Source organism: Peromyscus maniculatus, chromosome X, assembly GCF_049852395.1.
Source record: "Peromyscus maniculatus bairdii isolate BWxNUB_F1_BW_parent chromosome X, HU_Pman_BW_mat_3.1, whole genome shotgun sequence".
NCBI classification, from domain to species: Eukaryota; Metazoa; Chordata; class Mammalia; order Rodentia; family Cricetidae; genus Peromyscus; species Peromyscus maniculatus.
The window spans coordinates 124,038,037-124,052,019 of NC_134875.1; the positions used below are offsets into that span (position 1 = coordinate 124,038,037).

The following is a 13,983-nucleotide window of genomic DNA, read 5'->3' on the forward strand; positions in this document are numbered from 1 at the left end:
TCAGTTTTCTGCAGGAAATCACAGCCAGGCCTAACATCAACTGAAGTCTCAAGAAAGAAGATGGGGCCCCACAACAACAACAATTCCACGTGGACAATAATAATATCACTAAGCTGACAAACATCATCTACAGATCAACTTTGAACTACAAGGTGCTCAGAGCAATTTTTTAGATGACTAGCTGAGATGATCCAGTCTCAAAGACTACTTGAATAAGGACTTGAGATAAACCCTGAACTTTGGCATTATACACAGACTGGATAATAATGAAGGATATAGTTCTTTCCTAGAATTTGACAATTAACCTAAAATTTTTCAGGATAAAGATAACTTCGCCCATACCCAGCAGGAAGCAATTTTAAGAATATGACGCCCACATTCCCAAAGAGGTGGTGTGGGGCGGGTGGTTTTTTTGGTTCTTTTAATGGGTTTTGGGTATGGGATAATTTTCATTGTTTAGGGGGTCGGTTACAAGTTGTTGTCTAGGGTTAGGAAAAAGGCTAAGCAAAGGAGATTAGATTTAAGGTTCTTGTTTAAAAAAGAAAGAAAAGAAAAAGACAATTACTAGTTTTAAATACTTTACATTGGACTGGATTGTTTTATATTGTGGATAAATTTGAAATTGATATTGTTAGAAAATGCTATATGTATATTTCTAATTGTATTTATACCATTCATTTAACAATGTAATGCAATTTTCTGATCCTTGAATGTTATTATTACCAACTATTAGGATATAAAGAAATGAAAGTTAGCAGTTAGACATTACAATAGAACTTATAGTCATATTAGATATGTTTTAAAAATTGAGCAGATATATTTTAGGCAGGTCATCTTCAAACCCTTCAGAGATTTACAGAATATGGCATTTAAAATGTTTTAATAACTTAGAAATTTTTCTTTTTTGAGACATGTCAGCGCCTGGCAGTACCAATCTACTTCAGAGAAAATATGGGCATTGAAGAAACTGCATATGGAGTTAACTTTCATTGTGGCAAAAGTTAGCCACTGGACAACAAAGTATCCTCGACTCAACAGGACAAAATGGACAGACAGGACACGAAACAAAGGACTACTGATTGTTGCCAGAACAAGTGTGGTTATGGCTTTATCAAAAGGCATCTTCTGAGGCCAGGACAATATGGCACCATCCCTGAAGTGGCCTTCGCAATCCGGAAAAGGTACAGTGCCCTTTTCTTTGAAGGCAGCTGAACAGGCAGTGGGCCAATGGCTTCTGTTGTTCAATGGAACAGCAGCTGAAAGCTCACACCTCTCAATAGTAGACTGGCATTTAATAGAGGGATGTGAAGAAGAAGGGGATGCTGAGATGAAGCCATATATACACAGCCAAGAAGAATGGACAACTGAATTCAAAAACCATCAACAATTTCCAGAATTTAAAATCCTGAATCATGACATGATACTAGTGGAATTCAGGTGTTTCTGGTACATGGACTGCTCTCACCCAATGTGAGGTTGAACTGTTGACCTTGTATACATCCTACTTCACAAATGAGTCTGCCAGATATGCTAAGCCTATAGGCTGAAGATGATGTCCCAGCACTGCGGAGAAACTTCAGGTGACTGTCCAGGCAACTGGCTGTTTCTGTCAACTCACAAATTTTTTTGGAAGTTGCTTGCATGCACTTCCTGTTTTTATTTTTGTTAACTAATATTATTTCCTTCTTGGGTCTCTGAGGGAGTTGAAGGTTAGTTAGTTATATTTGAAGATTAATTAGGATAGAAAGTGAATTAGATACATTTTGGACTTACCAAAATAGGATAGATAAGGGAATTATTTTCTCTGATTTGTCAAATACAAATGGACTAGACATCGTTTAGGTATTTGTTACTTGTATATATTGTATATAGTTATTGTACTTTTGTATATAGTTTTTCTTCTGTTAGTTATGACCTTTTGCCTTTTTTCTTTTTATTAAAATAGAAAAGGGGAAATATGGTGGTATTTTATTTGTACTGAAATGTGATTTTAATTGTATGTTAATAAATAAAGTTGCCCAGGGGTCAGAGCTATTAGAGCCATAGGAAGAGCGGGGTGGTGGTGGTGGTGGTGGTGGTGGCGGGCGGAGGCGGCGGCGGCAGCAGCACACGCCTTTAATCCCAGCACTTGGTAGAAGAGCTAGGTAGATCTCTGTGTGTTCAGGGATACAGCCAGCATTAGAGACATATGCCTTTAAGACCTGGAGGGCGGTACTTACAGGCAGTGATGAGGCAGTCATGTGTTTGGGTTTACAACTAATGAGAAGGCAGAACAGAAAGACTATATAAAGATAGACACACAGGAACTAGCTCTCTTTCGGGGTAGCTAGGAGCACTGCAGGAGGTAAGATTTTAGCTCTGAGCTCTGACCTCTCGGCTTTCTCTTTTACATTGGTTCTGTGTTTCTTATTTTAATAAGATGGTTGGTTACATCTACAACAGAGTTTTTCTGTTGCTAAGTATGGTTATTTGGCTCCCTGCTTTCTCAGGTTTGTGGCTTCTCTGCTTCTGTCTTGTGTACTGGTGAGTCTGGATGCTTCTTTTTTCTCTTCTAATCGAAATCTGGATGGTCTCCAACTTGACATACATCTAGGCTGGGGATGTAGCTCAAGGTTAGAGTACTTGCTGAGTATGCTATAGGTTCCATTCTAGCACCAAATATTTAAAAAAGATTGTACGTTTCTGTCTGCCTCTCTCTTTCCCTCTCCCCACTCTTCTTCCCCCTTCTCCTCCTTCCTCACCACCTTCATCCCTGATAATAAGCTGTCTCCTTGCAATTGTCTATCTGTTGGTCGGTCCAGTGTCTGCTTATTCCTTTGAGCATTATGAAAGCAAGCCAGCTTTCAGCTCAGTCCCACCATAATTTTCTGCAACCAAAGAATGAAGTGTTTCAAAATAGAATCTTACAGTTTAGTTCTGTTGGGCAATCAAGAGCCTATATTGTTTTAAGGGGCCTCCCTGGCCAACAACTTGTAAGGAAATAACCCACCCCTGGCACTGAGATTTTTTTTAGCAACTTATAGCTTATGGAAACATCTTTTTCCACTCCTACATTGTACCTTCATTCAAACACTTGTTTGCTTTTTTGAGGTAGGGTCTCATATATCCCAGGCTGAGATCAAACTCATGTAGTAGCCAAGAATGACCTTGATCTCCCAATCTTTCCTCTACCTCCCAAGTGCTAGAATTATAAGTGTGTACCATCATGTCTGGCTCACTCAAACTCTAACCATTATTTTGACTAAAATTTGCAGGCACAGAAATTTTGTAGGACTTTTCTCATTCATCATGGTGGGTACCATCTGCACCCATAAAGCTTTTAAAATTTTCATAGGTGTGCCTGGCCCTTATACCCCATATGATTCCCCATGTTTGCTCCTTTGGGTGTTGCTCGCATGTTTTTCTTGTGCTTCTAAATCTGTAAAACACTCAGAGGTTAACATTATATATTCTATGTAATGAAATATTTTTAAAAATTACATTTTTGTGTGCATGTGCATGCTACAGAAAACAACTTGCAGAAATTGATTTCCTCCTTCTGCCATGTAGTTCTCAGGGATGGAACTCAGGTCATCAGGCTTGGTGACAGGAGCCTTTACCTACTGAGTCATATATCACTATTTTACAAAGGGTAGTCAGGATTATTAAAGGCTCCTTACATTCTAAGAAAGTGCCAATGATCTAAGGAATCAGCTGCTAAGGGATAGTTAAGAAAAATTTTAGCAAGGTCCAATACAGAATGAAAATATTCCATTGCTTGTATCATTTTCAAAAACATCAGTGGTAGATACAATGGATTGGATGGGAGGTACTACTTTAGTTAGCCCTCCATTAAGCACAATTGTAGCTGGAGAGTTTTTCTCCAGCTCCAGCCAAGTCCTGGCAGTCCTGCAGCCCACTTATAAAATAAACACACAGACTCTTATATTATTTAAACTGTTTGGCCTAATGGCTCAGGCTTCTGGCTATCTAGTTCTTACATCTTAAATTAACCCATTTCTATAAATCTATACCTTGCCACATGGCTCGTGGCTTACCAGTATCTTACATGTTGGTTGGTACTCATGGCAGCGTCTGGCAGCGTCTCCTGACTCAGCCTTCCTGTTCTCAGATTCTCTTCTCTGCTTGTCCTGCCTATACTTCCTGCCTGGCTACTGGCCAATCAGTGTTTTATTTATACAGAGTAATATCCACAGCACACAGTCATTCTCCATAAGCCTTTTCACCTCATCCTAGAGTATGCCATGGGACTCCATATATCTCCTCACCTCTGAAGGCGTAAGTGGAACTGGCTCCTGCTGCTTTGAACAGCTTGAGACCAGGGGGATATAGGGCAACACATCTCATCCACATGTTTGACAGCTTTTAGGCCAATGCTATAGCTGGCTGCTGCTCTCGATTGGCCACATTTGGCTGGTAAAAGGGTCCCAAACTAGATAAATAATCTCTACTCGGCATACTTTAAAAATTATTATTTTTAATTATGTATATGTGTGTGCTAGCAGGTACTCATGGAGGCCAGAGGCATCACATCCCCCTGGAGCTAGAGTTACAGGTGAGCTACCTAACTGGGTACTGGAAGTTGTACTTTGGGACTCTCTTCAAGAGCAATTTGACCTCTTAGCCATGGAGCCATTTCTCTAGCCCCCAGCATACTTTTTTTTTATGTGTAGGAAGGTTTTGTCTGTTTGTATGTATGTCTGTGTAAAATGTGTGCAATGCCCATGCAGGCCAGAAAAGGGTGCTGGATTCCTTGGAACTGGAGTTACAGCCAATTGTTAGTCACATGTATGTGCTGGAAATTGAAGCCAGGTCCTCTAAAAGAACAGCCAGTGCTCTTAACTGCTGAGCCATTTCTCCAGTCCCACCCCAAGCATACTTTCTATCTCTACTCCCTCTTCTTTTTGTTTTTTGTTTTTTGAGACAGAGTCTCACTATGTAGTTGTGGGTGACCTAGAATTCACTATGTAGACCAGGCTAGCCTTGACCTCACAGAGATCCACCTGCCTTTGCTGCTGCTGCCCTCTGAATGCTGGGGTTAAATACATGTACTACCTTCCTAGCCTCATTTTGTTGTTGTTGTTGAGGTAGTTTCACTATGTAGTTAGCCCTGGCTGTCCTGGAACTAACTTGCTATGTAGACCAGGCTTGCCTCAAACTCACAGAGATCTGCCTGCCTCTCCCAGTATACTTTCTTTTTTTTTTTTTTTTTACCACCCATGACCACATCGTGGGCCTTGGGTTGGTCCACCCTAACATCTATCTCATCTATGACCTGCTGGAGCTTGTGAAGGGACTGGTCCTGAGGAATTCTAGCCCCAGAATCTCCATGCCTCAGGACAACAGCAGAATATCTTAGTGGACTTTTGGTGAGGGTTCAGTGATGAAGCCAGAGGGTTTGAACTAGACCCCTCTTCCGTTTTAACACGACTGCTGGTGTTCTTATCCAGGTCTTGTTTAGGGAGCCCTATTGATAAGACTTCACGGGTATAAAAGTTCTCTGACATTTCTAGAAGCAACTCTAATGGCTAGCTTCCCACTCCTCTTGTTTTTACAACTTCTCTGCCCCTGTTTCACAATGATCCCTGAGCCTTAAGTTCAAGAGTTATATCGTAGATGTATTATTTGTACACCTTGTGTCCTGTTTTCCTGTCGCACACACCTTCTCAGGCTGCTGTTTAACTCCAATCTCACCACTAGTTCAGGGAAGTGGGGGACTGCACAAAGAAGGCGTTCTTCTCTCGGTGCCCTAAGTTATTAAGGAGAAGAGAAACTCAGAAAGCCTCTTGAGGAAGAGGAGGCATATTACATACACTTAAATATTACATATATGTTACTCATTTTTGAGATTATAATATAATCACATATTTTCTTCTTTCACTTTTCTCCCTTAACACTTGATATACAGCACTTAAAGTTTAACTTGTGGGGGAGGAATAAATGCCATTGGAGTCTTTTAATTTTTTTTCAACTTTATTTATTTATTTATTTATTTATTTATTTATTTATTTATTGTAAATTTATTTTACAACATCATTTAGTTCAACATAATAGCCACAGAGTCCCCTGTTCTCCCACTCTCGCCCCCTTCCCCCTCCCCCCACCCCACCCCCCATTCCCACCTCCTCCAGATCAAGGTCTCCCCCGAGGACCGGGATCGACCTGGTAGACTCAGTCCAGCCAGGTCCAGTCCCCCATCCCGACCAAGCCAAGCGTCCCTGCATAGGTCCCAGGATTCAAACAGCCAACTCATGCAACAAGCCCAGGACCCGGCACCAACACACAGCTGCCTCCCAAACAGATCAAGCCAAGTATACTTTCTTTTTTTTTTTTTTTTTTTTTTGTCTGTCTCACACAGTTTATTTAACAATAGGTAATAAGAAATCAAATTTAACAGTCTATACAGTGATCCAAAGTTCATATTTATAAGTAATCAACTTTAATTGCATGATTTACAACAGTTGAGGGTTTTTGCTTTCTATTTTCAAGTTTTACAGAAAGTGTATGTGTGTGTGGGGGCAGAGTAAGGAAGAAAGCAAGCGAAGAAACCTCGAACATTTGCATGTTAAAATCACCCCATTGGAGTCGTTTCTTACCCTCTTTTTAAATTTTTTCCTTTGTTAGATGTAAAAATAACAAAAAAATTCTCTCAAGAAACAGAACCACAATATTATAATACATCAATTTGGCAGCTGCCCCTGTATATTTTGAAAAAGTCATTTTTTTTCTCTACATGTACAAATTATCTTAATACTTGAAGTTTTACGCTCAGACTTACGGAATAGAAAATCTTCTGGAGCACAAAAGTTGACTGAAAACAATTTTTTTGAATCTTTCTTAGCCTAAAAGACAATTTTCCTTGGAACATGTAAAAACTGTGCAGTAGCCGTTTGTGGTTTAAAGCAAACATGCCAGATGAACCTGAGGGATAATAGATTACAAAGAATATATTTTTGTTATGGCTGGTTACCCCAGCTGTTTTCCCCCCTTGTGTGTGTGGTTCAAGTGTGCACTGGGAGGCGACTGAGGTCTGAAGCCAACCATATGCTCCTGCCTTGCACCTCCAATAGGTTTTATTATTTTTTTTAAATTAATGAAAATATGTAATATTAATAGTTATTATTTACTGGTGCAGATGGTTGACATTTTTCCCTATTTTCCTCACTTTATGGAAGAATTTAAAAAAAAAAAAAGAACATTTCTAAAACCAGAGGACAAAAGGGGTTAATGTTACTTAAAATTACATTATATATATATATATATATATATATATATATATATATATATATATATATATATATAAATATATTAAGATACCAATTTTTTTCTCTGGGTGCAAAGATGTTTGTTCTTTTAAAAATGTTTAAAAAAAAAAAAGCCTCCTCAAGCCAAGTATACTTTCTTACAGACAGGAGAGAAATGTGAGTATAATTGCCTACTCCTGGAACAGGCCATGTTAGCAGTGCCCCCACAGATGCTACACCCTAGGATGGCTTAGCTTCAGTTAGTTGCATGTCTCTTCACCCACAGCAGAAACAATGTACTGTTCCTCCCCAAATTCATTGTTGTCATGTCTCTGGGTATCAAGTGTTGTATCAGCTTTTCCTGGGGAGACAAGAAGAAGCATCTTATCTATTCACTCCAAATAGTTCACCAATGACAAACTGGGGGGAGCTGAGGAAGCCAAGCCCTGAGTGTGTGAAGTCCTGAGTGAATGTGTGCTGTTGACATAGCCATGGCCATGTCAAGGACCCCAGTGCCTCAGATTCATGGGAAAATGGTAAAGTCTTCCCCAAGCCTAGCTTGGGGAAATGGCAAAGGCTTCCCTCCTGGTCCAAGTGTAGATGTTGATAGTGTATACAGAAAATGTCCACTATAGCTTTCTCCACACTTCCATATTTACGTCCTAAAGACTCCTACCCCTACAGAGACTGCTCCTACTGAGATTAGCTAATCCTGTCTTCTTCATTCAGCTATATTCCATAAACCCTGGCCCCTTATTTATCTGGATGTAATAATCCTATCTCTCTGTTATTTCTATGTAATAAGCATGCCAAGATTCCTGGAGTACTATGGTTCCTCTATCAGAGAGCACAATCTAACAGATCCCAGCTTTTCTGTGTGCCTGTATTTGTGTTTTCTTCACTCCATTGCTGCCCTGGACAGGTCTATCCTTGGAGCCACGCAACAGACTGAAGAAACACAAATCTAGCTTGGTAAACTTATGGGTTTAATTGGGGTTACTTACAGGAACATGGGTGAGGGGTTCAACTGTTTTTATTTTAAGACAGCAATGGCAATTCCATGCCTGGAGGACAGCATTCCACAAGGATATAAGTTCTAGAGGGACAGGTATTCAGGTGCATTCTACTCAAAGCAGTGCTCAGCATAGTGTGTGCTTGATGGACATTTGGTTCATTATCACTTGTCAGCCTTTTGGCTAAGATGAAGTTTTGTGTCTATTCCTAATCAGTTTACTATCTGACACATCCTTTATCTGAGGAAAATGTATTAAATGAGTTTTTTATAACAAGGAGATAGAATAGCTGGCTCTATCCACTCCATGCAGGAATCTAGTATTATGGGACCCCTACAAATTAGTTCCTTTGGGGGGGGATTTTAAAAATGGGTATGTTATCTCTTGTATAGATGATATCGATCTATCCATGGCCGTCTGGCTTATAGATCAAGAATGAATGCCTCTTGTTCTCCCAAGTTCTACTTCATTAAGCTCTCAGCCCTTGAGAAATTTTCATTCTAGCTATACATGAATGAATTCCTAAAACCTAGAGGCTACACTTTGACCAAATAATAAAGTCCATGTCCTAGCCCCTTCCATTCTGGTTGCAAAGACCACTTTCTCTTGCTCATTGTAACTCAGCCACCGCTTGCCTATTTTGGGTCACTGACTTAAAATATACATATAGGGGTGGGGAAATATAGAGCTCAGTAAAGTTGGTAAAGGACTGAAGTTAACAGTTTCTTTGTGAAGTGGGAAAAGAAATAGGACAGCTAAAAAATAGACCTGCTTCATATGATTAAATGAGTAAGAATGGTCACAACAGCTCCTGCCACTTCAGAAGTACTCAGAATTAGAAGATGTTTATTATTGCCATTCCCACCTTACTGGGATATGTGAGGTTTGTATATTTGAAAAGGCCTAGCATATAAGTACTTCATCAACACTAACCTCTGGTTGAGGGTCTTAAATATATAGGGTGTTATAGGATAAGTGGACCCATAGGAAATTACCAATATTCAGCCATTTTTAAACTTTTATTTATTTATTTAATTTTATTTTTTTTTTGAGACAGGGTTTCTCTGTGTAGCTTTGTGCCTTTCCTGGAACTCACTTGGTAGCCCAGGCTGGCCTCGAACTCACAGAGATCCGCCTGGCTCTGCCTCCGGAGTGCTGGGATTAAAGTCGTGCACCACTACCGCCCAGCTATTTATTTATTTTCAGAGCTGAGGACCAAACCCAGGTGTAGATGTAACCAACCGTCTTATTAAATAAGAAACACAGAACCAATGCAAAGAAGAAAGCCAAGAGATCAGAGCTAAGAGCCTTACCCGCCTGCTGCAGCTAGCCTCTTCAGCCAAGAGACCTTTCCAAAAGAGACCTACTTCCTGTCTGTTTGTCTTTATATAGACTTTCTGTTCTGCCTTCTCATTGGTTGTAAACCCAACCACATGACTGCCTCGTCACTGCCTGTCTGTACAGACCTCCAGGTCTTCTATGGTTGGTATTGAGATTAAAGGCACGTGTCTCTAATGCTGGTTGTATCCTTGAACACACAGAGATCTACCTAGCTCTGCCTACCAAGTGCTGGGATTAAAGGCGTGCACCACCACTGCCAAGCTTTTGCTATGGCTCTAATAGCTCTGACCCCTGGGCAACTTTATTTATTAACATACAAATAAAATCATATTTCAGTACAAATAAAATACCACCATACCCAGGGCCTTGCACTTGCTAGGCAAGTGCTCTACCACTGAGCTAAATCCCCGACCCCATTTTTAAACTTTTATAAATAGCACTTCCCAAGGGTACAACTTAACAGACAGGGTGATTAGGTAATGTTTCCCAAACAAGTAGGTGAGGCCAATTACTCATTTGGAAATAAAGTAAAAAACCTCGGATGAGGTGATGGTGATGGATCCCGCTCTGATTAGATTTGGAGGAAGGGCTTTCTAGGTAGTGGGAGCAGCAAATACTAAAGCCCTTTGGTGGGAAGGAACTTCACATACTCTAAAGAATAGGAAAAGGATTTTAGTGAGGAGTAAGAAATTGGTCTGAGGCAGATTAGAGACCAGATCATACAGAGCCAACATATATGTTTATGACACAGCAGGAAGCCCTTATTGACCTCTCCTTTTTCTCAGAACCCAGACTTCCATGGTTTTGACCAGGACCCTGTGGTGGATGTCTGGAATATGCGAGCTGTCTTCTTCTTTGGTTTTTCCATCGCCTTGGTCTTTGGTACCACATTTGTGGCATATCTGCCTGACTACAGGTATAGGGGTATTCCAAGAGAGTAGAGTGGGTAGAGGCAGAGACAAGGGTAAAGGTTGAAGGAGTCTCTGGCCAGAATCCTTGTCCTGCACTGGTGGGGAACTGGGTGCTGAGGTGGGGAACTAGTGTCTAGTGAGGCTCTCTCATATCAGACCATACCTGTTGCTGCTTCTAGGATGCAAGAGTGGGCCCGCCGGGAAGCTGAGAGACTTGTGAAATATCGAGAAGCCAACGGCCTCCCCACCATGGAATCCAACTGTTTTGATCAAATCCCATTATCTGGGGGTAACTACAAAGACTTAAAATCCTGAGAGTAAGCTCAGCACATGGCCTGACCTCTAGAACCACCTATCTGCTATGTGGTTCACTGCTAGTGGGACTAAGAACTCAGACTCAGGGTGAAAGCTTCTTTAAGTCTTCAGCCTCTTCCCTTCCACAGTGTGTTAAAAGCAAAACAGAATTTGGAAGCACTGAGTCTGGTCCTCTAGTCTAGATCTCAGGGCTCTGTTTGCTTTTTTCACTCCCCAAGACAAGTTGGCAATAATCCTATGTCCTAAAATTTCTACTGTTGTGATAAAACATCATGGCAACAACTTAACAGTGTTCCAAGAGAGACTTTGGAACACTCGGTCATAAATGGGATATCTTTAGCAAACTTGTCCCCTCAAGACTCAAGGATATTCTCAGAAGAGGAGGCAGAAAGACTGTAAGAGCCAGAGGTGTTGGAGGACGCAAAGGAAACAGGATCTTCTAGACACAACAAGGCTGATATGCATAGGAACTCACAGATACTGTGACAGCACATATAAGACCTGCAAAACTTCAAGCCAAAAAAAATCCCAACATGAAGGGGAAGTGGACACAAAGTCCCACCCCTTAGCAAGAAGCTATAGGCAATTGATAGCTTTTGGGAAAGGTAAAATCCATTTTCTACTATGGAGTGTCACTGTATGTTTCTGAAGCACTCCAGGGCAAGCCCCATGCCCAGGAGTAGTTTGGCCAACACAAAATGGACTCTGTTTTTATGTGCTTTTTGTTTTGTTTTGGTATCATTTGTCTTATTATTTTTGTTGTTGTTGTTCCTTGATTTTCAATTTTAGTTGTTTTTTTTTTTCTTTTTGAGAGAGAGAAAGCACCCGAGTGAGTACAATTTGGGTGGGTAGGGAGGATCTGGGAAGAATTTGGGGTGGGGAATGGTTCTGGTCAATGGATATGGTATGAAAAAAAATAAAGAAAAGCTACCATGACTAACAGCAACTTGGCGAGGAAAGGGTTTGTTTCAGCTTACAAACCTGAAATCACATTTCATCACTGAGAGAAGTCAGAGCAGGAACCTGGAGATAGGAACTGAAGCCCAAGCCATGGAGAATTATTGCTCACTGGCTTGCTCTCTAGGGCTTGCTCAGCCTGCTTTCTTATACAATCCAGGACCAGCTATCTATGGGTAGCACCACTGACAATGGGCTGTGACCTTTCATATCAATTGTTAATCAAGAAAATGCCCTGCGGGGCGGTGGTGGCACATGAACTTGGGAGGAAGTCCCAGCACTTAGGAGGCAGAGGCAGGCGGGTCTCTGCAAGTTTGAGGCCAGCCTGGTCTATGGATCAAGTTCCAAAGCTACATAGCAAAATCTTGTCTGGAAAAAAAAGAAGAAAAGAAAAGAAAATGCCCCACAGACTTGGTTACAGGAAACCTGATGAAGTCATTTTCTGAACTGAGGTTCCTTTTTTCCAGACAACTGTAGCTTGTGTCAAGTTGACAAAAAACTAACTAGCACAAATATTAAAATAGCAATGTTCAGACATGGTAGGTACTTGACTCAAATGTTTTACTTCAGTAGAGAAGTGATGGATGTCAATAACACTGAGTCCCTTGCAAAAAACCATCATCAAATGCTGCTACAGAGTGGGCAAGATTACTCAGCGGGTAAAGGTGCTTGCCTGTAAGCCTGATGGTCCGAGTTTGAGTCCTGGGACTTGCAATGGAAGGAAAGAACTGAGTCTCACAAGTTGTTCTCTGGCCTCACAAATAAGTAAATAAGTGAAGTATAAAAGAATTTTTAAAATTAATGCAACAGACTTGGCTCCAAGAGGCCTTGCTACTTAAAAGGGACAAGTGCTCAGCCTCTGTTCTGACTAGTTTTATGTCAACTGAAAGGAAGGAACCTCAATTGAGAAAATACCTCCATAAGATCTGGCTGTAAAGTTCTTTTTGTTTTTGTTTTATTTTTGAGATAGGATTTTTCTGTGTAACAGCTCTAGCTGTCCTGGATCTTGCTCTTGTAGACCAGTCTGGCCTCGCATTTACAGAGATCCACCTGTCTCTGTCTCCTGAGTGCTGGGGTTATAGGTGTGTGCTGCCACCACCCAGCTTGTTTAGTATCTTATATAGAGATAGATTGTTGGGATAATGAGTGTCACATTCCCCAACAAGTTCTTGAGAGGACACTTCCAAGCAGATGGAGTTAACAGCTTAGATTACTGGATATGGGTGCACTGTGCTTGTTTGCCCAGTAGGTGGCAACATTATAAAAGGTTTTATTTCTCCCGATTTACCAGGATACCTTAAAGCATTGATTCTCAAACTGTGGATCATGACCCCCTTTTGGGGGGATTGAATGACCCTTTCACAGGGGCCACCTAACACCATTGGAAAGCACACATATTTACATTATGATTCACAACAGTAGCAAAATTGCAGTTATGCTTTAGCAATGAAAATAATTTTATATGCTGGGTGGTGGTAGTGCACACCTTTTCTCCAATTGAATAATACTGGATATATCAATCACTCCAGCGTCAGCCTCATGTTCAGGAGGAGTCCAACATATAGTTTTACAGGGTACTTTGTGTGTGTGTGTGTGTGTGTGTGTGTGTGTGTGTGTGTGTGTGTGTGTGTGTGTGTGCTTTTATTTGGATATAGCTTGGCAGTTTTCTTTGTTTTGTTTTTGTTCTGTTTGGATGTTGTTTTACTTTGTTTTCTTGGTTTTGGGGGGCCTTGTTTTGTTAGATTTTTGTTTTTATTTTGAGAAAAAAAGTTGGGATGTAGGGATGGGAAGAGGATCTGGAAGGACTTGAAAGAGGGAAAGAATGTAGGGTAAAAGGCTGAGCTCACCTCTGGGTTTGAAAACCCACCAATCCCTGAGCTCAAAAACCTATCTCCTTAGCAGGGCAGTGGTGGTGCACACCTTTAGTCCTAGCACTTGGGATGCAGAGGCAGGAGGGTCTCTGAGTTTGAAGGAAGCCTGGTTTATAGAGTGAGTCTCAGGACAGCCGGGGCTACACAGAGAAACTCTGTCTTGAAAAAAGAAAAGAAAAAGGAAACCCATTTCCCTGGCCTTGAAATCCCACCAATCCCTGGGCTCACCTCAAGCTTAGGACTTGAAATTCCGCCAATCCTCACCCTGGAAATCTCCACCCTGGGAAACTCCTTCCCCAAGAAACTCTATATAAGCCTGTCTTCTGCTCAG

The 13,983-nt window shown here is 41.0% G+C and overlaps 1 protein-coding gene and 1 pseudogene across 1 annotated transcript; both read left to right on the forward strand.

Annotated features, from left to right (window-relative positions):
* The first annotated feature begins 8,420 nt into the window (after nucleotides 1-8,420).
* Nucleotides 8,421-8,593, forward strand: LOC121825980 (U2 spliceosomal RNA; annotated as a pseudogene).
* Nucleotides 8,594-10,344: 1,751 nt separating this feature from the next.
* On the forward strand, nucleotides 10,345-10,824 carry LOC143271078 (NADH dehydrogenase [ubiquinone] 1 beta subcomplex subunit 11, mitochondrial-like; the record flags this gene model as incomplete). Its single annotated transcript, XM_076562951.1, has 2 exons — nucleotides 10,345-10,514; nucleotides 10,689-10,824. Coding segments are annotated over 2 exons (306 nt in total), but the record flags the coding sequence as incomplete, so codon positions are not given.
* Nucleotides 10,825-13,983: the final 3,159 nt, after the last annotated feature.